The sequence below is a fragment of the Sabethes cyaneus genome, chromosome 3, assembly GCF_943734655.1.
Source record: "Sabethes cyaneus chromosome 3, idSabCyanKW18_F2, whole genome shotgun sequence".
Classification (NCBI taxonomy): domain Eukaryota; kingdom Metazoa; phylum Arthropoda; class Insecta; order Diptera; family Culicidae; genus Sabethes; species Sabethes cyaneus.
The window spans coordinates 2,030,614-2,053,687 of record NC_071355.1 but is presented as its reverse complement, the minus strand read 5'-3'; the positions used below and the strand labels follow the sequence as shown (position 1 = coordinate 2,053,687).

Below are 23,074 nucleotides of genomic sequence, written 5' to 3'. Positions count from 1 at the left end.
GATGCACTGTTATAAGCTGGTGACCTTGACCTCAAATGACGCAAGCGCGCACATATCTACTCACTGTGTTGACGATCGTTCTGACAGCTGGCGTCAAATTGAAACGGTTTATTCTAACAGTAATCAGTGCTCGAAGTAGTGAGGTGGGGATCCTTTTCAACAGTAGCAAAATGAGTATTCAACGAGATTCATACGGCGGAAGAAAAAAGCTTCCTGGGTACTTATTTACTTCTACCAGCAGAGAGCCAGGGGCTCCTACCGTATCGAGAATTTCTATCCAGTTGGCTACTAGTTGCCAATTCGTTAAGAATCTCGACACACGCAAGCCGATGTCAATTTGGTCGAGCCACCTACCCCGAAGAGATCGGATTTCGCTGTATAGTCGTCCGGCATCCTTGCGACGTGGCCGGCCCACCGTATTCTTCCAATTAGTCTGCAACTCCTTTTGTTCAAATACGGCAAAGGCATGTTTGTCCGGTACCACTCAGTGTATGTACACGAAACAATGTTATCAAAGGAAATCACATTGAAACACACCGTTGCTTCATTGAATCAACGAGAGAATCATCGAAAATTATTTTTAATTGGTTAAATTGTTTTTAAAATAGGTCTTTTCTTTGGTTCTTATCAATAAAATTAAATTATTTCACTACACCTACGTTTTCACCATTGCACAGTGGTCCAGAATCGCCAAAAAAGCGGATATTAGCAATTGGGTAAAAATACATAATTTTTCAAGGGTAGAGTCTTTGGAGTAGTTTATTAATATAATACCGTGACCGTCAATTTACCTATTAGGGTTTTATCAATCTTTTGTTTTTTAAAAAAACTGCAAAACTAATGTAAACTGCATTTCTGGCATATGTATGTTTATAAGAATCTGTGAATGCCATTGTTTAAGTGATTGTTTAAAAGAGAAGTGCGAGATATTCAGATTCAATTCTTCATTGAATACAATGGTGGCCCATATGTACAACGCCTGCAACCATCGAGACAGAGAGATTTCTTTAAAAAAACTCTTGTTGCATCATAAAGGTTGAAATAGTAGTAATGAATGACCAGCCCACAGATTATTGTATTAAATAAGATTATGCGTAGCTTGACATGTTTAAATAATCTTATTTTAATTCGCTTGTGGCCTTTAAAAGGACCATTGATTACAAATAACTTTAAAGCCAAAGCACGTTCATCGCAAACATGATGTGCCATTCGAATGTCCTTCTCTTTTGACATGAATGGCAACAGACACGTAAGTTAGCAGCGTCGATTTACTGTCTTTTGCTCCGAGAAAATTTTACTAGTTTACTTTTACAGCTTACCGCTTACCTGGCACATACGTAAAAATTTCTGTTTCATTTGTTTGAGAGTCCTTATCTTCCTACCACAGGGGTAGGGGTCTCAAACCATCATAAAATAAATTCATGCCTCCAAAAATCCCCCACATGCCAAATTTGGTACCATTTGCATGATTAGTTCTCGAGTAATGAGGAAATTTTTGTTTCATTTGTTTAGAAGAACCCCCCCCCCTTACGCCCTCCATAAAATTGCTGGTCATTTTATCTATCCAACGACCCAGTCCCAGTATATTAAGCAAAGACGTAGTCCTACGTCAAAAATTGTTCTTTCAATAAGTTGTATAACATACTAAAATAAGCTACTTTGCTGAATATAGTAACTATCCTAGTTGTTTTTTGACAACAATGTTTAATTCTTTATATTTTTTATCGAAAACCCAGTAAATTGTGTTCGTGTGAATTTTATCTATGGTTAAGTGATTCAAGACGATATTCTTATGAAAAGATTTTTACAATATTTGCGGATTGGCGCAGATTGGCTGCGAGGTGTAAAAAGTTGCGTTGATGTATAACTCTCTCTCAGGAGCGTAAATGTAGAGCTGCTTAATTGTACTCTGTCAGCAAGTTAACACGCTTAGTATGGACACTTTGTCTGCCAGTCAACGCAAAAAATGGCGGATCTGATCCCATCATAATCAACTCGTCGAAAGTCCGGTGTACCATTCTTAAAAATAACACAGGTCTGCATCAAAAAAACTGCATAGGATTCTTCAACTGATTCTTATAGATTTTTGTCCACTGAATTCAGAAAAAATAATAAAAATTGTCCATCACGTCACGTTTTCATGTAATACTTGTTGAATAATCTTGAAAGTTGGTTTTATACATAAAGCAGCAGAAATATCCCGGATGTAAATTACATTAAAAAATCGGTTTTCACATCAGAACTGTATTTATTAATGTAAACCCTTGCATGTTTTGGAAGAAAACCATATACGATGGAGAAACTATGGAGAATATTATTTTAAGGCAAATTTGATGCGCTCAAATATACCCACTTGCGCTCAGTCGACTGTACTGCTTTATAGAAGCAAATTTGATAAAAGTCATGTATGAAACATTTGTAGAACTTTATGCAATCGAGAATCTTTCTGAATTGAGTACTCCATTACTTTTGTATTTACGTTGTAATAGTATTGCATCTTTATCCTTAGCTCAAACAAACGTTCTACTTATATAACAAGGCCTTTGAGCCCGTCTTAATTATAAAGGGAAAAAATGCACTACTCTATCCAACAAAATTGTAGATTATATTCAGCTCTACAAATGCTTCTTACATATCATCTACAGATTTTGCTTCTGTGAGGCACAGGCGTTGAATTTGCGTAAGTGAGCGTACCTGAGTACATTAACCCAGTGTTGAAGGGCAAAAAAAGAGTAAAGATAAAAATTTCAGTCCAGTAATATTTTTTCTGTATTTATTAAGTAAAAATTTACTGAAATAACAGAAAAAGATCTTATTTAGGTTTTTTAATATGAATCTGTGATAATAATTTTTCCATCTAATTTGTGGCTTTTCCATATAAGAAGCATAATTTGCAAAAAATCTGTACGTGATGGAGAAAAACGGAAATAAGTTTTGGATTCAGCACCCCAAAAAACATATGATTCACCTAAAATATCTCATGCATCTGAAAAAAATTTATTTTTGCAGACCTGTGTAATCGGCGTTGGGAGAACGTCCAAAGCAGGATGGTCTGCGTCTAGAGTAATCAAAGGCTCAATAGCTTCAGAAATGGTGCAGACGGTACAGTACATTGACTTGCATCAACCCATGTAGGGCAAAACCGGTGATAAATGAAGAACTGGAGGCACATAGTGCCGTTAGGGAGTCGACCTAAAATGTCCCGTCATTTGACTTACACCACCGAAGTTGAGGCTGATTATAGTCCCCGAACTGCCGGGCATAATCACTGAGTTCCAAGTAGGGGACAACAGCACCGATAGATTCCACGTGCTCATGAATGTTGATGATATCGTTACGGCGATCCGGGGGTAAATAGATGACACCCACACTTACAACACGGCGAAGCGTAGTGATTCTAACCCATGGCTGCTCTACAGCATCGGAAACAGCCGTTGATTTGATATAGCTGTTCCAGTGAGTTGAAACAGGAATCAGAACACCACCGCCACGGGTTTTATACTGCGGCTCCGATCGAAAGGTGCGATGGACGGCAAAGCCATTACCGAACAGTTGCGCACTGTATAAATATTCATCGCGGTCAATACAATAGTCACACTCGCTTGCAGTCCGAAAGAATAAATAAATCTTTTATCGTAGTCCTCGCACATTTTGGTAGTAAAAACGCATGGGGTAGTTATTTTCCACATTGCTAACAGCTCCATTGTTCTACTCCAAAGTTAAGGTAACCGGTAGATAGCAGCATAAGAGTGCGGTAGGAACAGAGGCTCGGCAGGGAGGGATATCGCTACAGTGGCTATTGGTACCGACGGAATAGAAACCCAATGGGTAATTTTCTACACCGTTTCTTCCGTGGTGCAATTTGATGTGGGACACCCTATATAGGCTTTATAGGGCTGTCGGTATTGGGCGCTTTTGGTAAAAATCGGTATTTCGGTATTGGTGTAAAAATACCGGTAACACCGGTAAAATACCGGTATTAGCAGATTATTCGGAATTAATAGAAATGTGGATAGTTTTCAGTAAATGTCTTTATTTTTCAAACTTTAGTTTTAGTATTATTCCTTAGCAAAGGAGAATTTAGGAAGATATAATACGAGTAGCGATTTAGGACAGAACAGCTCCAAGCACACCAGGAATTTTCCTTTCATTTCTTCAAATTCATAGTAGGGAAACTTGCCATTGTAGCTTCCAGCATAATATGAATGCCTCGGTCTTCTATAGTCTCTTCACGAGTTTTTACGGGATTCCCAAAACGGAACATCCTCGCATAGCGTTATCCTCTTTATTATCGCTCTCAGATACCTTTTCTTCTCTCTTATCAATCTCACAAGAATGGCAAGAATGCTCAAAAAGCGCAAATAACACCGTATTCTGATCTTGTTTTCTATATTCATTATTTTTGACGATTCTCAACATGGATTCATGTCACCTCGATCAACCACGACAAATCTCCTTTCATTTACTAGTTATGCTACAGATACCATGCAATCTACACCGACCTCTATGCTACTTTTGATGAGTTGAATCACGAAATTGCGATTGCCAAACTCAACAGGACGGGACTTGACGGTAACCTATTACTTTGGCTGATCGGCATCTGGTTGTTAAAATCGGAGAATCAATATCCAGCGAATTCGTTACTACGCCTGGTATTCCACAAGCCATCTCGGCCCGCTCATCTACGTGCTGAACTTCAACAATGTCAACTTAAGATCTATCTCGAGATCAAAAAAGTAGAAGACACCATGTTCCTGCGATAACAACTGGAGAGTTTTTCAAGATGGTGTAACGAAAATAGAATGGTGCTCAACATTATTCGCAAGTCTTCAGTTATATCATTCTCCAAAGGGCCGATCCTAACTCGGTGGTGTTCTTATTAAAGTAGAGCCCTGCATTAAGGGCTGTCCCAGGAGTCCTTGACTCACGGGTCACCTACAAGCAGCATTTCAACTACATCGTATGGGATGGTAAACCATCCCACAGTCTAGGCCTGATTACGAGAGAGGCGAAAAGCTTCATTGATGTGCATAATTTAAAGAATTTATACTGCGCACTTGTCCGATCGGCGCTGGAATATCGCTCGGCGGTCTGGAATCCCAATTATCTCAACGATATTGATCGATTAGTGAAAATATTACGCAATTTTTTTCGACTCGCTCTCCGACGCCTGCCATGGAACCAACCGCTCCAACTACCAAGATACGAAGCGCGCCTGATGCTAATCGAAGTGGACACTCTAGCAACCAGGAAAAATCTGGGCCGAGCAATCCTTGTAGCGGTTATCCTGTTAGCGAGGACCGATTGTGCATGGCTTCTCAACCGTATTAGTCTACGAGTTCAACCACGACCTCTTTGTTCCTCAAAGCGCTGTTTTGAAAGATAAATTACGCAGCAAAACGAATCTTCAGTTAAGTTGTCAAGTATCGATTGGGTTTGATTTTCACTTTACACTTAGGACTATTCGTGGGAACTTTTCAGACATTTTCCGTACCGGTTAGATTATAGGTATCATTAGGACTTCAATTCAGCTTTAATCATTTGATCCACAGTTTCACCCTCTTCAATGCTAGTAGTCGAAGAAACTCTTCAGTAAGTGTTTCTGTATGTTTTACAATCTTTTACTAAACTTAGTTCTTCTTCGATACCGGAGCAGGTATATCGACGAAGCAGAGTATTAAAAAAACTAGGATATTAGAAAATATCGGAAATACCGGTTTTCTGCCTTTTCAAAACCGGTATTTCGGTATCCAAAAATTTAGCCGGTATTACCGGTTTCAGTACCACCGGTTAGACAGCCCTAATTATATCGCATCTCTGATTCTGTCTTTACCGGACAGTACCAAAATTAGACAAATATTGTTGACATAAACATTGAAATATGCAAATAGATCATTTGTGGGTAAAACCGCTCACAACGAACTGGGTAAGACTCCTTTGTAAAATTTTAGTGCGATAAGCGTTTTTTTGTTAAATAATAGCATAGTTTGGGCCAAAGGATCACAGATCTACATAGAATATTTTAGACGTGCTTAGCTTGTAGCCTTGGGAACGTGCAACTATTTAAAAAAAAAATGAGGTCACCAATTTTTCCAGACGGATGCGGTGAACTTTTTTTTAATAATTCTTCAAACTTGAACCGCCTTAAACCAAGCATAATAGAATAAACTTTTTTTTATGAAAATATGAACAATTTGAAATGTCAAAAAATGACCCGCCGGATCAATTACAGGATCTTTAATACCGATATTGGTATATTATATCTTAGAACCTTAATTAGTCCTCTCTGGTTTTACAGTGATGACTCCGGAATGGCCAACCCGATCCATCTTTTTATTTGAGGAAACTCCACGGTATCAATTTTAAGATTTTGTACCTATCTTACTGGTATTTTTGCAATACAAGTGACTCTCTACCTCATACCGGTCACTCCTACGGAATTACTTGTAAATTAACCCGTCGTACAAGAAGGCGAACGAGAAGATGAACTCTATTCTCTTCGATGTGTCTAGGCAAACCAGACTCGATGAAAGTCAACCGGAACGAAGTCTGCAACAGTCAATCCAGGTTCACTGACTACTCCGTCGATCCCTACGACAGACGTGAGCAGGGACATATACGCAAAATTCTCCGACAAGTAGAGCATGGAATGGAATTTTCATCCTGCCTCTAATTATTAGGCCTACTCTGTTTTCGTGTTATTTGCGCCTAAAAAACAATTTGTCAACTCGCAACGAACGTGCAACGATAGTAGTATAAATAGTGACAGTTTTCTTCCTACACTCTTAAATGAAATTACGTGTAAATAGGTTGGATTGAGCTAAAACTTGGTAAAAACGACTCAAAATGCCCTTAAAGTGCACAAACTTAGATTCTGAGTAGTTTTTTAACTACAAAAATGGTAGTAGAAACACAAAACTGCGTTATTTGTCATAGCGAATAACTCAATCATTGGTAGCAAGTAGCCAAAATTAATTAAATTTTCTACTTTCTAATCTGAGTTTGTACACTTTAGAGGCATTTTGAGTAGTTTTAACCAAGTTTTAGCTAAATCCAATCTGTTTACAGGTAAACTCATTTAGGAGTGTAGGATATGGAGAACAGAGGATAGGCCCAAAACAGAAGAACTAGTCTGAAGAACTAGTACCGTTTCCTAGGTCCCTAACTCGAAGGTTATCCGGGGTATTTTTTAAATTTATGACATTTCTATGACAATGTAGTGGTTTTGATCTCTATTTCTATAGTAATTGCTTATTCGTTTGTTTTTGGTATTACACAGAAAGACACAAGTTAACCTGAACCATAAGATCCTACATTAGAGACGTATGTGTAATTAAAATTTTAGTTTGGCTTAAATTGTATATTTATTAAATTTATCTCTATAATTATGACACCTAACGCTCCTGATTTTATTTTGTTTCGTTATAGAATCACCCGCAACTGCAAAACTTCACCTCACCTTTACGGTGCCTGCCAATTACTGACCGTCACTCTAATTCAACGTCTACAACACGGGAATTATTTAATTAGGAATGTCATCAGAAAACTTGAAACAACCCAACAGTACAAACCCTTCAACTAAATATTCACCGAACACTCTCTGTCACTTGACAAGTTTTTTTTTTGATCATTTCTTTCAACCCCTACTTATAAGACTTCATTTTGGACTGATTAAAGTAAAACTTCAACGCAAACCCATATTTTATCTAATTTATTTCGTTTATTTATTGCAATAAAATTTACCACTTAAGAAAGTATATGTATTTAAATAAATAATTTATTTCGCGACAATAAAACACAGAATCGTTAAGTTTTAGCTTACGTAAAATAATAAAATAAAATAAAATAAAATAAAATAAAACACCACATACGTCGGGTATGTACAACAATGCCGAAAACGAGACCTTTCACAACTCTTAAAAATGTTCGAATTGTGCTCACTGTTCCGTCCGTTTTGAAACTTTCCTTTTCGAAATTGTGTCGCAATCTAAAACTGTTCAAATTCAAATTGTTTTCCCATACAGAGTGAAGTAGAAGAAGTGCGTTAGAAAACAACACTGGACAAACACGGGAGTGAGTGCAATTGTGCAAAAAAAAATGGCGCACCAAATCGCTTGATGATGAACGCAGCCGAAGCAGCAGGTTCGTTTGGGTCAACTCTTCTGTTCTGAACGAGTTCTACGATACGAGCTGAGGAGAGTACTCTCATTCTGACACACGTTGAGGGATCGAGAGTTCAATCCTCGAGCTCGTAATCGCTTGGAGTTTGACCCTCCGACCTGGGCCCTTTTGGTTTTCGAGTGTGGCCGAGTGCGGTCATTCGCGATTAGTACCAATCAGTGACGTGTGCGAAGGAGACAGAGAGTGAAAAAACAATGGATTAGAAAGGACCGGCGTGTCACTGGCGGACGGTGGTCTGATTGAAGACGCCACCGACACGGCTCTGAACTCCGTTCAGATAGCGCTGAAACTGGGAGGTCACCTGCTGGAGCAGCTTGATACCCATCACCATCTTCATTTCGACGGTGTTGCGAATCAGGTCGGACCACGTGATTGGGCCGCCTTCGGCGGTCGACGGTGCGAAGGAAGTCGCGTCAATCTTATGCTCTTCGGTGGTTGCTTCCGCGGTTGAAGCAGCGGTGCTGGAAGCTGGAAGCTTCTCACCGCTGTCGTAAACTTCGTTGTCCATGTCGTTTTCGTCGGCGGCACCCTGCACGCTAAGGTCACGCTTTCGACGTGGTCCATGTTCCGGAACCGGAGCGGAAGTGATGATGTCCAGCATGCTGTTGTCCGGCTGGTGGTAGACGCTTCCCACCACGTACTGGGCGTGATGTTCCGGTCGGTGTTCGGCGGCTGTGTAGGCCGCCGGATTAGGCAGCATTTCGTGCTCGGATTCGTCCGCCGCGTCGTCCATGCCCTCCAGCGAGGACGCTGGGGGTTCCGCCGTCGTTAGCGGAGTTTGCGTCGTGGTTGTCGTTGTCGTGTAGACGGGGCTCTCGGAGGGTGTCAGCAGGGGGGAGCTCATCTTCGTCTGAAAGCTCGGCGGAGTGTTGTAGAAGAATTCGTTGTGCGATTTGGCTTGAACGTTGCGATTGTACATGGCGTACATTTCCGGCGTACCGGCGTAGGCCGGTGGTCGCTGCCGGTAGTTGATCTGCGGGTATTTGTTGGGCGAATAGCTTTGAACGTGGTAGTTTCCGTACTGGTGACCGGTTCGGGTCGGTTGACTGATTCGACGGCGGATGTTGTTACGGTAGTAGGACCGTTCGGGCATACCGGCGATCAGTTTGCCGAAAACTTCCTCCTCATTTTGTCCGTCGTTGGTGGCGTAATCTTCGTAGTTTGAGAAGTAGACATCGTCCTTGCGGTTCGTTTCGTCCGATCGACGCAGGGCGGCGGTTAGCGGACTGCCGAGGAAGTAGGAGGCCAACCCGGCCGTGATGACCAACCCTACGAGACCGACACCAACCGTTGGCATGACCTCCCGCGACAGGAAGTTCATGATTTGGGTCGTAACGGGTTTACTCTTGACGGGGGGCTTCTTTACGCCCGGTTTGCTGACATCGTCGCCCTTCTTTTTGGTGTTTTTCTTCTTGCTCGAGGTGGTCGTCTTTCGGGTTGGCTTTTTCTTGCCCACCTTCTCCGGGGAGCGATCTTCCGGGATGTCGAACAGGGCGTCCTTCGGTTCCAGAATGAGGAAAGTAGAGGTTTCGATGTCGTTTTCTTCCGGGTTTTCGTCCGGTGCGGTGCTGGCCGTTTCGGTGATCGACAGTTCCGAGGTTGTGGAAGTGGTCGTGGTCGGGGCCGCCGTAGTCGTGGTCGTACCTGCGGTGGTTGTGGGTTTTTTCGGTTTCTTGGTGATTTGGTTGGGGTCTTCGACCTTGGGTTTGGCTGCATCCTGCAGCGAACTCAGCTTGATGCGGGTCATGAATTTGTTGATCTTTTCCTTCTTCTCATCGGAGAGAATGGGCGTGGTTCGTGTGTTGGCGGTCGTTCGTCGACGGGGCGTCGTTACCGGTTTGCGACCGCTGGTCGTCGCTGGACGCCGGGTTGTGGTGGTTGTCGTTGCGAAGGGTTTCTTGGTGGTATTGACGATTTCCTTCTTCGATTCGGTCGAAGTTACGGAATTGCTTCCACTGAGCAGCACCCACGTGGACAAACCCTCGCGAGGTGTAGTCGTCTGCTGTCTCACGTGAGCTCGTTCCGTCGGCTTACTGAGCTCCTTGTGGTATTCCTCAACGGAAACCGGCTCTGCAACACCCACGTGGCTGCCAAACTTCTCATACTTAACGTTCGCTTTGCCTTCGCTGACTGGTGGTGGTTTCGGGTACTGTTGGATGCCGGCACTAGTCAGAATTTTGGTACTCGTCGACACTACGTAGCCCGTGGTTGCTTGCTTGGTTTTCAACGGCGGCTCCGGACGTTTGAACAGCGGGCTGCAATGAAACAAGTAGATATAGGTGCTTGAGATACGATAAACTAACGTGGAACGAACCGTACCAACCGAGAGAGAAGGCTGTAGCCGGAAGCACTCGCCACAGAGTTGAGATAGACAGAGAAGCAAACATGCAATTAAGCTTTCACAAGATATAGAGGTTAGGACTACCGTTCGAGAGGCATCGGAAGGCGGGGTCTAGAAGAAGCGGGATTAAAACGCTCGGTTGTCAATGTCCAATCACATGGTTGGAAGCATGGTTTATTGGTAAAATGTTAGTTGTCCAAAGATGCGAACAGATGACATTCCGTTTCCGTTAAAAAAAATTAAAACTTAGAAGCTAGCTTGTACCCTACATGTTATTTATGCTAGTAATACTACTGAATGTTGACAATTTGTTACACTCTAATCGCTAATCTACGTACGGCTGGTTAAAAGAAACTCGAAACATCACTAAAAAGTTATAGCAACCACATGTTTGTTCGATTTTCTTACTTTAGTTTTTACATCGCTAATGGTAGTGAAATCTAATGGGTTGGTTACTTCGATTGATGAGCCTACTGTGATCTACTATTATCTGCTAAGTTTGTATAATGTATTTAGAGACAGACAGATAGACAGAGAGAGAGTGAGAGTGCGCGCGCGCACAGTGACAATGGCAATGGTTCGGAAAATGCACAAGGCCTACTTTCCTTCGAAACTGACTCTTGCTTCCACCGCCCCGCGATACGGGGCGTCGATTTCGGAGGAGAAATTCCCTGATTAAGCTGCCTGGCAGCGTTTTCATTCATTCAGTGTTAATTATGGGGACGATAATAGAGCCCACCGGCAAAAGCTCCGGCGACGCCGGAGTCAGTCAGTCAGTCAATCGCAGTCAGAGGCAGAAAATTAAACACAAAAAAATCTGCAATGCAATGCATTAGTACACTCTTGGTTTGCTATCTTAGTCATAATTTTCTGCCAGCATTAACACGGAACTAGATTAAGTACTATTTGCTGAGATTTTTTTCTGTGTGTGTGGGAAAATCAACTTGCTTAAGCTTCTGTCCATTGTTCATTTGCTTACTCTCTTCGTCCGTTCGTTCAGCGAATGGTTTTATTGCTTTTTTTACTATTTTCCCGGTTGTTATTTCCTACAACAAAAACAGAACCAGAGCCTACTGCTTGCTATTCATCCTATTCAAAGGAACTGACAATCTGTAAATGTGCGCGTGCGTTGGTATGTTTTGTGTGAAATTTGTTTCCGATAAGTTCACTTTGATTAAGCTAGACAATACTGAATGAAGAGAAGAAACATGAAGTAGTTAATAGCTACAACAATTAAAAAAATACAACAGCATGCATGTGATTGTACGGAAAAAATGATTTGTGAAGGTATTTCTGGGTTTTTATTAGAGCACTAGCGCCTACACAGACAGTTAGAGGGGGGTAGTGGTGGTGGAGAAACAGAAAGAGGGGCTGGGAAAGCGCAGAAAATCTGCACGACTAATGAGTTATTAAATATGCTACTACTTTTCCGGGTTAATTGTTCATTCTTTTCTTTGCGTTTGCTACACTACTATGGTTTCGGTTTTATATTTTGAGGTCGTTTAGTTCACATTATACTCGTCACGGTGCTTAACTTTTGCACATGATTTCATCTGTCAAACGAAGAACTGCTTTTTACACAGTAAAAGTCACTTCGCTAGTCTCTAAGTATTCCCTGCAAACTTGGCACTTCAAACACGAATGTTTTCTCGTTTGTTTGTTTTTTTTTTGTTTTAAATTCGGCGAAAGCTTACCTTCCTTTGTCACGAACCGTCACGTCACGGTGCGATTTCCCTGTTTACTGCACCGCCTGCTGTGTTCTGGGTAAGCTTTCCTGTCATGGATCATCCAAATAACCGCAAAATCTCAATCCACCATTCAGTATTTTATTTCACGGTGTTATATTTTTGGAACAAAATATTGAAAAACTATTATTCCACACAAACTCTTTCAAATTTTTGGTACCTGCTCCAGCGTATTTGAAATTTTAAGGCACACAATAGGTCACCTTAGTTGGACGTTTCTTTGACTGCTCTCTGCTATCACCAATGCCAGCCAACTACGATCAACCGACAACAAAAACTGTGTGTCTGTTATCACGATTGTATACCATTCCTCCAAAAAGCCATTCCCCAGAAAGTCATTATTCCCATTCGCCAGAAAATCGCTCCCCAAAATTTACCATTACCTAGAACAATTTGTCCCAGAATGAACTACGTCTTAGAAAGTTATTAAAGATTATTTAGCCGAGCGTCACTAGGCCGAATATTAGTATTTCTTATAACACTAGCACTAGCTCGAAGAGATCCGATGAGAAATCGGTCAGGTGAAGAATAATAGAGCCACCGGAAAGGACCGTCTCCTGGCAGAACCTTACAAAAGTGGCCAAGAACCGCCTGCAACGGCACTTCATTAGATAATTTCAAGGTTTCGTGTATTCCTAATAGCAAAAGAATTTATGAAGGACGGTCTTTATGGGAGCCCGTGCTACTACGGATGAAATTTTTAATCTCCGAATAAATCCTCCAGAAATGTCAGGAGTACAACGTCCCCATGTATCATATAGTCGTGGATTTCAAGGCAGCATACGATACAGTCGAGTGCGAACAGCTAAGGCAGTGAATGCACGAGTACGGTTTTCCGGACAAACGGACGCGACCGATCAAAGCTACCCTGGACCGAGTGATGTGCTACGTGCGCGTTTCGGGGGAACTCTCGAGTTCTTTCGAGCCGCGCAGAAGGTTGCAGCAAGGGAATAGGCTGTCCTGTATGTTATTCAACATCGCTATTGAAGGAGTGATCCGGAGAGCGGGCAACGAAACGAGAGGAACGATTTTCAGCAAGAATAACCAGCCCGACATCATTACTAGCAACAGAATTTCATTTTTCGGCTTTGCAGTCCAATTGCTGATGGAAACGAACATTTTTCTTCTACTTCCGACGTTCCGACGTTTCGGACGGCAAAGCCGAAAAAAAACTCTGGAAAGATACTCAGTCGAAAGCTACAATAAGCATTACTAGCAACCGTGGGATGGCAGAAGCAATCTACGCCAGACTAAAAACGGAAGTTAGAAGCCAATACGTCGAAAACCAAATATATCCAGGGAAAGTAACTTTTGCCTCCCCTCGGAGAGTGATTATTGGCGGCGATGAACTGGAAGGTGATTCAACGACGCATTCAAGCTAGCAGTCGAGCATTCGCAAGACGGTACGACCCCTGAGCATAAGCCACCGCACAAAGCTGACGGCGATGTATAAAACGCTAATCAAGCTAGTAGTCTTCTACGGACTTGAGACAGTAACGTTGCTTACGGACGGCATACGTATTTGAACAGGAGGTTTTACGGACTATTTTTAGCGGAGTACAAACGGATAGTGAGGAGCGGCGTAGGCTTATAAACCACGAGTTGCAGGCACTACCTGGAGAGATTCCCATCGTACACCTGGCGAAAGTTGAGAGATTACGGTGGGCCGGCCACGTCGCAAGAATGCCGGACGACTGTGCAGTGAAATTGCACAAAAAATGTATTTAGGCTAAGAATCTGTAATATTTAATTAGTTGAAAAAGTTTTATGTCTGTACGATGTTCTTTATGTCGACGATTAATTAAATTAAAAAACTTTGCAATGAACAAAGCAAAGTCAAAGGCTGCGAACTGAAATTCGTTCTCTTCAAGAATAGAGGGGAATAATAAAAAGAATACAGGGGCACAACGTGCTAGATGGCTGGAACAGGTTGAAGCCGACTTGCGTGTGTCAAAGTGCTTAACGAAATAGCGATCAGTAGTCCAAGACCTAGTACAGTGGAGACGAATTCTTGATTCGGCAAGAGTCACCCCGAAGAAGAAGAAGTAGAATCACACGCGTACTGCTCACGACAGGGTCTTGCAAGTAAAAATTGGCTCGAAAGTATCGTCTTCGTTCACAAAATAATCTAGTGTACCGCAAGGCAGTAACTTGGGACTCTGTAAGTTAATTTTGTTCTTTAACGTTGCAGCAGGGTTCAATAAAGATTGTCATTCGTTAATCAACCACCAAGCAAGGAGTTAGGTGCTTCAAACTTCGAAGACGGTTGGGGCAAAATACGCTCGGCCATCGGAGAGGCCGCTACCGCACTACATATTGAGCCTCGGAGTACACAAAATGATTGGTTTGATGGGGAATGCCAACAAGCGGTGGAGAAGAAAAAAATGCTTGAAAAAATTATCTAACTATTGCCACTAGAGAGAACCTGGCCAAATACCGACGAGCTAGGAACCAGTTGACCACGATCCTGAGTAGCAAAAAGCGCCAAAAGGAGGACAGAGATCGTGAAGAATTAGAGCAACTATTCCGAGCTAATGACACGCGCAAGTTTTATGAGAAGGTGAACCAAACTCGGAAGGGCTTCACACCGAAACCTGACATGTGTAGGGACGAGGGAGGGAATCTAATTACAAACGAGCGCGAGGTGGTCGACAGATGGAAGCAGTTCTTCGATGAACAACTCAATGCCGAAGTCGCAGAACCCTAATTAACCCGGAAATTAACCTAGGAGCGCCCATGGAAGATAGGTAAACGCCGCCTACAAGGTACTCTCCCAGATCCTGTTACGCCGGCTGTCACCGATAGCACAAGGTTTTGTAGGGAATTATCAGCCGAGTTTCATGGGGGCTCGCGCAACTACGGACCAAATTTTTACTATCCGACAGATCTTGCAAAAATGTCGGGAGTACAACGTGCCCACGCATCACATCTTTATTGATTTCAAAGCAGCATACGATACAGTCGATCGAGACAAGCTATGGCAGATAATGCACGAATACGGTTTTCCGGACAAACTGACGCGACTGATCAGAGCTACATTGGATCGAGTGATGTATTTCGTGTGCATCTCGGGGACACTCTCGAGTCCCTTCAAGATGCGGCGAGAGTTGAGACAAGGTGACGGTTTATCCTGTATGCTCTTCAACTTCGCTATTAAGGTGGCGGTCCGACGAGCGGGCATCGAAATAAGAGGCACAATTTTCACCAGGAGCAGCCAACTTCCAGGCTTTACAGATGACCTTCATATTATATAGCCAGGAACTTTGCGACGGCAGAGGCAATCTACGCCAGACTGAAAACAAGGAAACAAACGCGTGTATCTCACGAACGGTAATCGTTGACGGCGACGAACTGGAAATGGTAAAGTCCAAGTCAGAGGAAAAAGCAAAGAATGTCTTTGGCAAACGGGTTTTCTCTGTCTCAGAATCAATTTCATTAATATTTTCATCGACCTTTTGTAGGTCGTTTGCTTCGAGGGGCAGATTGTTCGGAAAACCTGCAGCTAGCTTTTAACTGGTTTTTCTTTTTCCAGCAAGGACTGCCGACATCGCAGTCCATTTGGTGAAGGAAAGGAAAATCAAGTCACCTTGCTTTAAATTGTTAAGGACCAAACCGCCAAATGAACAAACTTGTACAAATTGACAAAATTTCATCATTGATGAACAGAAGTGGTCCCAAATGACTACCTTGCGGTACATCTGACGTTACAGTATATGGTTTGAAACATGCACCTTCTACACTAACATATTGCTTTCTTCCGGGTATCCATGGATTCACCTCATCAACGAATCACCAATGCCAGCATGCACTACCGCGCTCAACACTTTCTGAATTCCTACAAAATTGAAGGCCTTCATTATGCTTGTATATGTACACGCAATCAACCTGGTGACCACAAACCCAACTTGAAACATATACATAAACAGCCTGAATTCGTTAATTGAGTCAAAACTGCACTCCAACAATTGGAACGAAGAAATTTTGAAACGATAGAATTTTGACATTCAAGATGCATTGCACAAAAGATACTACCAGTGCAGTGGTTGGAAAAATCGCAAAATTAATATATACGGCGAGCATCGACAAACGATTTTGTCATGAGAAAACAGAGAAGCGAATGGTGCGATCGCCTATAACCATACCATCGCTGAATATACGAATATTGCGTGCAACGCAAAAGTACGAAATAACGCCTTCTGCTGCTTGTAAAGCAGCTAACACTACTGTAAATTGTTCTCTTTTCGTTGTGACATTATTTTGAGTACTTTCCAGCGTCCTCGGGCATCATATACCTACTAAATCGGCCACATTCAATGCTCAATATTAAACTTTTGAAGGAATTCCGATGATCATAACGAGATTAAGATCGTGATAAAATTCAAAGCCGATGAATGCATTATCGAGAAATTGGAGAAGCACAGCCATGGACCGAGTTAGTTGGCGAAATTTTATATTATATTGCAGGTCAAATCCTGAGGGACAGCGAGATGCGAGGTTATGACGTTCTTTCCAATAAAAACGCATATAGTTTTCGGCTTCAAAACTGTCGATCAGATATTGAAAAGGGTGAAGGTGAATTTGAAATATTTTGGTATAATTCTCGATCCGAAACTAGCTTTCGCCAGCTAGGATTTATTGCAAAAATTAGACGAGATATTACAGACCTTCACAGCCTAAAAGCGCTGTATTGTGGCTTATAGCGAATTCATAAATTTACCTCAGGTCGATTTGCATTCAGTTTTAATGGAAAAAGTGCATAACTTAACCAAGATTTCCTCCCGTTTAAATTGACAGAAAATTTACGCCCGTATTCCTATCGCTGTCACTTGCTTGGTCTAGATATGGCCCTATTATGTAAGTCACGTCGAGTGTCACTTTACTCTGATGTCACTTTACATATGTGTCGACCGGTAAAAAGCTATAGACTCAACTGTCAGGCAAATGGACTTGTTTTATTTTGGTAATGTATTGAGTCGCTATGCTGTCCGTTCTCCCGTAGTCGACAGGTGCATAATGTTAGGCATACGGACGTTAGGCATACAAACTTTAGGCATAATGTACGATAGGCATAATGGATGTTAGGAAAAGCAAAGCCTTGGGCAGAATGTCTAAAACTTGACCCTTCTTTATCGACAGACTTTGCTGCCGGCTGTTAGAATACAGGACAAATAAGGTGGCTAGTGTGCAACGATCCTTTTGAATCTATTGTGCAGCATCGCCCAACCGAGAATCGAACATACGATAACTGGCTTGTTAGACCAGCATCCTTCCTCGAAGCTAACTGGGTGTTAGCCTTTGAGCCAATCATCGCTCCGTCACAATACAATGAAAAACCGGGGCCGCCCATTTAGCACAAAATCATATAATATAAGGCTGTTTGTCATAGCCTCGTTTGCTATAAAAACATTGGCATAATCATAAGGGACCATTTGGTATAACGACCTTGTGGCATAATTCCGTCACAATACAATGACAACAGAGTTTTACTGCACTCATAAAAATATTTATGACCAATTTTGTTCACAAAAACCATCATAAGATCGTAATAAAACTTTCAATGTTACTTGGGAGGGACCTCTGATTTAACATAAGGTCATTTGGCATAATGCTTTTTTGCATAACGTCATGTGTCATGAAAACATTGGCATAAACATTTGGCAACAAGTAATGATGGAAAAAAGTATTTCGTATAACACTGGTACCATAATTTCAGAAATACAAGACACATGCTGCATCTTATTTTTTATGGTAGTTATTTGTAGTACAAACAGTAGCGTATAGGACATTACAAGGGCAATTTCTAGAAAAATAAGCAAAAAATGTGAATATTGTCTGCTTAGGCCATGTGTGACTCGGCCGCTACACCCACTATGCCATTTTTTAGTTTGTCCATTTGAGTTTCGGCCACTCGTGATTCGGCCATTCGTAAGTAATCTGACTCATTCTATACGCAATGCTTTTTTAAACTCAATCGATTGGGCCTCTTGCAGTTCAACGGCAGATTGCCTTCTGCACATTATGCCTACAGAGACTGTAGATTACAGAGGTGCCGAGACACTCAAAATCCGCTAAATTTTGAACGAAAACGAGAGTTACCTTTATTTATGATGGTACTCCCCGTTTTGTTTCAAAATATAGCGGATTTTGAGTGTCTCGGCGCCTTTGTAATCTATAGTCTCTGTAATTATACCTATCGCTATTATTCCCAATGTATTCATGCCTAACGTCCGCACTCGACAGTGACTGAGTCGAGTTGAGTCGCTCGACTTAACTTCATAATAGGGCCCATACAGTCTAGAATATCGACGCAAAGTTCAACCAGCTTTGTTTGTGTAAAACTGTTATACGGAGAGACTAATTCACCGCAATTAGTTTTGCCAGTGAATTTCCACGCAGCAGAAAGGATGAATATTTATGGTTGTTGGTGTTTTTAATTCTTTTCAGAAAGTGAAATGAGCTGCTATATCCCTGGCCTTTTGTAACATGACTCTTGGCTTAAATGCCATTAGTTCATCCCTGAGGTTAGGGAGTAGCACTTAATATTTATTAGCAAGGTACTTCCAACGGTTATAGATATTGTAATAAAGGAAGCGTTTAGCACGGAAGGTTCACGCTTACTTCCGTGCCCTTGATTTCAAGGAGTTGAATGGAAGAATGATATCTTTCTTGGTATCACTTGATTCCTTGCAATTCTCTCTGCGATACATGCTGTTCCAAGTGACAAACTAACATCTTTACTGCATAAATCTGTATGGGATTGCCATTAAGAGCTTTGATTACGATACGACAATAACGCAGTCGGTTCTAAAGGGAAAACCAAAGAGAAAAACCCGATCTCGAAGACTGCTGGTGCTGCAATCGAGAGAGATCTGGCAGAAATTAAATGTTCTAAGGCTAGGCTGTCTGAAAAATTAAGACAAAAACGAGACCAACCTTCCAGATTTGTCTGGATTTTTCAGACTTGTTGATGTCTAGCCTGGCCTAGCCAGTTGCCAGGCAGATTATAAGCGTCATCGCCTAACAAGCAAGTAATAAATATGTACGTAAAGCTGCTCTGAACGTGCTTAGTCGTCCGAGCTCATTTATGGATTGACACAATCGACTAGGCCAAAATACTTCATTTCATAAATCACAAATTACTACTAATCCTAAACTCCTCGTCTTAGGTTTACTCGTTTTCCTAGTCATAATCTCAATAGTTTCAATCGCTGATATAGAATCTTAAAACCGCTAGTTCTTTCTAGGGCATTATTTTCTAGGGAATGGTTCATTCTAGATAGTGACTTTCTGAGGAATGATACTCTCGGAGAATTGTTATTATCTGGGGAATAATTTTCTAGAGAATGGTGCTTTCTGGGAAATGGTTTTCGGGAGAATGGTATACAATCGACCGACAGACACCATTCCACAATTTACCTAAGCGATAAATTTGTCCAAAATGTCACTCAAAACGATCAAGCAATCTTTCTTCCACAGTCCACAATCCACATTCATCGGTTCTTAACTGCTGCTGCTGCTGCTGCAGTGTGCCCCCGATAGGGACTCAACCTGCTGGACCACTTTCCCGCTTTCGAGCTGGTTGGAGGTTTGACCGTCGTTGGTCGGGAAAGCCGTCTAACGCTGCGTCGATCTTCGCCCAGTCCAAAGCCGGACCAGAGGCTACTGAAATCGAACCACCCGGATCCGGACGAGCTACTCGTCGACGGCGGTGGTCTGTGCCAACGGTGAAGCAACGGCATTGCCGGAGCCGGTTTCTTCACAACCACCGTACTGTAGTTCTTGATCGTTGTCGGTGGTGTGAGCTTGGAGTACATGTACATGCCATAACCGACGCCACCCATCAGCACCGCTAGCATGGGCAGTGCCGATACGCCCATCAGAATGATCTTCATCGGTGTCCAGGCCGATAGGGCGGTTAACATACCGACCATCGTGCTGAAGGTGTCCGGTATCAAGGAGTTAGAGCTTTCGGTTTGATGTTTGTTTTTGTGCTTTTTATTTCCGCCCGCATTCGGGCTTGTTCGCACTGGCTGGGGGACGTTGTTCATAAGACTTCCCAAAGGGTTGGAAATAAAGGAGGATATCGGTGCCGCCGGGAATACTGGAGGAACCGCTGGAATGGCCGAAAGGGATTCCGCAGGTGCTGCGAATAACGTTGCATCGTTGGCAACGGGAGCAGCAGCCGCTGCTGCTACCGGATCAGCAGCTGGCGGCACCACTGGCGGAATTATCGGCGGAGGCACAAGTAGCGCACTATTCTTGATCCCTTCATCGCTTAGTTTTTGGCTTATCGTAATTTCAATATCTGGACAAGCTTCTTTCCCGTTGACCGTAACACGTACTCCGGTACACTCAACACTTCCATCAGTAATTGCTTGGTCTTTCAGGGTACCCTGATCGTCGTAAGGATCTCCGTACTGTTGATCTGACTGTGGTGACTGTGATGCTGGCTGCTGCCAGCCAGTCGGCTGGATTTGCTCCACCTGATCCCAGTACACCGGATCGGGACGATCCGGATCACTCACTTCCTCCGGTTGTTTCACAACAGGGGGCTTCTTGTGTTTGTTCTTATTCTTTTTACGCTTTTTCTTCACAACCAACCTCGGTGGTTCTGGATAGACATCCCGTACCGGTTCGGGAGTGTAAACATTCTCCACCGACTGCAATTCTAGCTGATTATTGATCACCGGATGATGATACACGGCCGAAGGAGTTGGTTCAGCAACAATAATCACCGGTCTGGCGGTGGACGACGGATAAAAATAGATTTTACTCGTAGAACCAAAGTTTGGCAACGAATGGCTGGGCGTAACGAGCCCATGCTGCCCGGCAAAGTCTACATTGAAAACTTCCTGCGGTTTGTCCGTCCACTTGGTGATGATTTTGTGGATCACCGGTTTCTTGCGCGTGAAATGGTACGACGGTGGACGGCTAACCTTTTCCGGTGGATCCCAGTTGGAGCTTACGTGCACGGCAGGCGGCAGCGAAACCGACCGTAGAGTGTTCGGTTCTTCGGCAAGGGAAGGAAGCACCTGGTGAAAGGCGCCAACGGATTCGTGTTGAAAATTAGCCAAGTTTTTGATTAGGAAATTTTGAATTAAACTTTCACTGGACAGAACGTCGTGAAATTGTCTAGAGTACCTGCCATTTTCTTCCTGCGATGACGTCAACGTCGACGGAGCTGCCGGGCTCGGCGGGGTTGTTGTTGTTGTCATCGGAGAGGATGCCGATGGAGCTGCCGTAGATGACGCAGGACTGCTCGGACCGACTGTCGTGTGATGATCTTCTTCTGTCAGCGGTAGGGCGTTCGTGGTTTGGATCAACTCCTCCGTTACCTCCAGTGGATTGTGTTGGGCCCGATTGTAGATTGGTTCTCGATTCGGAACGGCCCATGCCGGCCCGATTAGCCACAGGCTGCAAAGCAGCAGCAGCGTTTTGTACTTCATCACTGGAATAGTTAATGGGAGAGAGAGAAAGAAAAAAACAATCGATCAGTGAAACAGTATGGACAGCGGATGTAGCGCTGCTGAAATTGAAACGAGCGTGGACAATGAACTCTGGCGCCAAATAAGGCAATGAAGCCGTAATGGGTTGCCATCAGTGCCCTAATTGGCCTTTCTATTGTTCGTTTTGATCTTATTGTCGGTGACTCTATTAGTAGCGTTCGTGTGCCTATAACTTTGCAGTTTTAATGAGTGAATTTAAAGCAGTTAATTTACGTCATTTTCAGCAAATAGAAATTAAAATCGCCGTTGCAAAGTTATTCAGTTCGTGTAAAAATAATTTTCATATGTCAGGTGGAACAAAAGAAATCTAGTGCCTCATTTTCCATGCTTCCAGTTATGTTTTTGTCAATTTTCTCATGCACTTTTTGCTGCAAAATTGATCAACATTTTGGAGTAATTTTGGAGGAGATTTGGAAAGCTTTATAAATATAAATTATAATTTGCGAATGAAAAAGATCAAAGCCAACAATGCAAAGCTATTAAGTGACGGCAGCAGCTCGCAAGCAAACATCAACAAAACGGAGCGGCGCCGGCGGTTGCCTATAGTAACAAGTCAACAAGAAAGTGAATTTGGGAGGTTTCAATCAACTCAAAGTCGAAATTTCATTTCATGCGGAAAGGCTACATTTTTACAGTGTTTTGATTGTTTGTTTGTATTTTATGTAAAACAATAAGTGTTTTATACGAGTGCCCTTCGAAGTGTTTGCTACAGTAAATGTCCGGTAATTTGCCATAGTTATTAATTTATCACCTCTAAACTTCCCGTAAATAGAAGTCAGTCACATTGCAAAAACGTGCAGCTGCGAAAAACTTTTCTCTAATTATGAGAGTCATGCCTTGATCCACTTACGGCTCCAATGACTCGTCAGTGTTTTTAAGACCACGTTCTCGTTTAATTCAACTGTTTAAGGTGAAGGTCGTCAGAGTCCAGCTACTTTTTTACTGATTTCAGTACTTGTTGCCGCCATCGTTTTGTTAATGCTATGGCACTTTTCCAGAGGAAACCAGAGTTGCTAATAGTAGTAGTAGGTAATAATCTGTTATGAACAATTACGAAACGTAGAATCGCGTATTTATTTTTACTGTTCTCCGACAGCAATTCTATCACATAAAATGTTGTTTAAGGTGAATTTTATTATTAAAAATTTTATAAGTATATTATCGACACTCTAGGACCCTTAATTCAATAGCGAAAATTATTGGCCAATTTCATGCTCAAATGTTTACGTTGGCATCCCTCCATATATAGTTTGTCCTATCAATTCAAGTGAACAGTTTGGGCAAAATCATTGTAATATCTT

The 23,074-nt window shown here is 42.4% G+C and overlaps 1 protein-coding gene across 1 annotated transcript; it reads right to left on the bottom strand.

Moving 5' to 3' along the window:
* Positions 1-8,398: 8,398 nt before the first annotated feature.
* Positions 8,399-21,713, bottom strand: LOC128744013 (mucin-2-like). Its single transcript, XM_053840752.1, has 2 exons — positions 21,409-21,713; positions 8,399-10,436 (listed from the first exon to the last, which is right to left on the bottom strand). Exons 1-2 carry the CDS (start codon positions 21,711-21,713, stop codon positions 8,399-8,401), a joined length of 2,343 nt encoding a protein of 780 aa, XP_053696727.1.
* Between the last annotated feature and the right edge of the window lie 1,361 nt (positions 21,714-23,074).

Excerpts from the sequence above, each read along its gene's own strand:
- LOC128744013 (XM_053840752.1), bottom strand. The coding sequence starts at position 21,713 with ATGAAGTACAAAACGCTGCTGCTGCTTTGCAGCCTGTGGCTAATCGGG. Across the intron at positions 10,437-21,408 it reads TCGCAGGAAGAAAATGGCAG|CCCGCTGTTCAAACGTCCGG; the intron begins GTACTCTAGACA and ends GTTTCATTGCAG.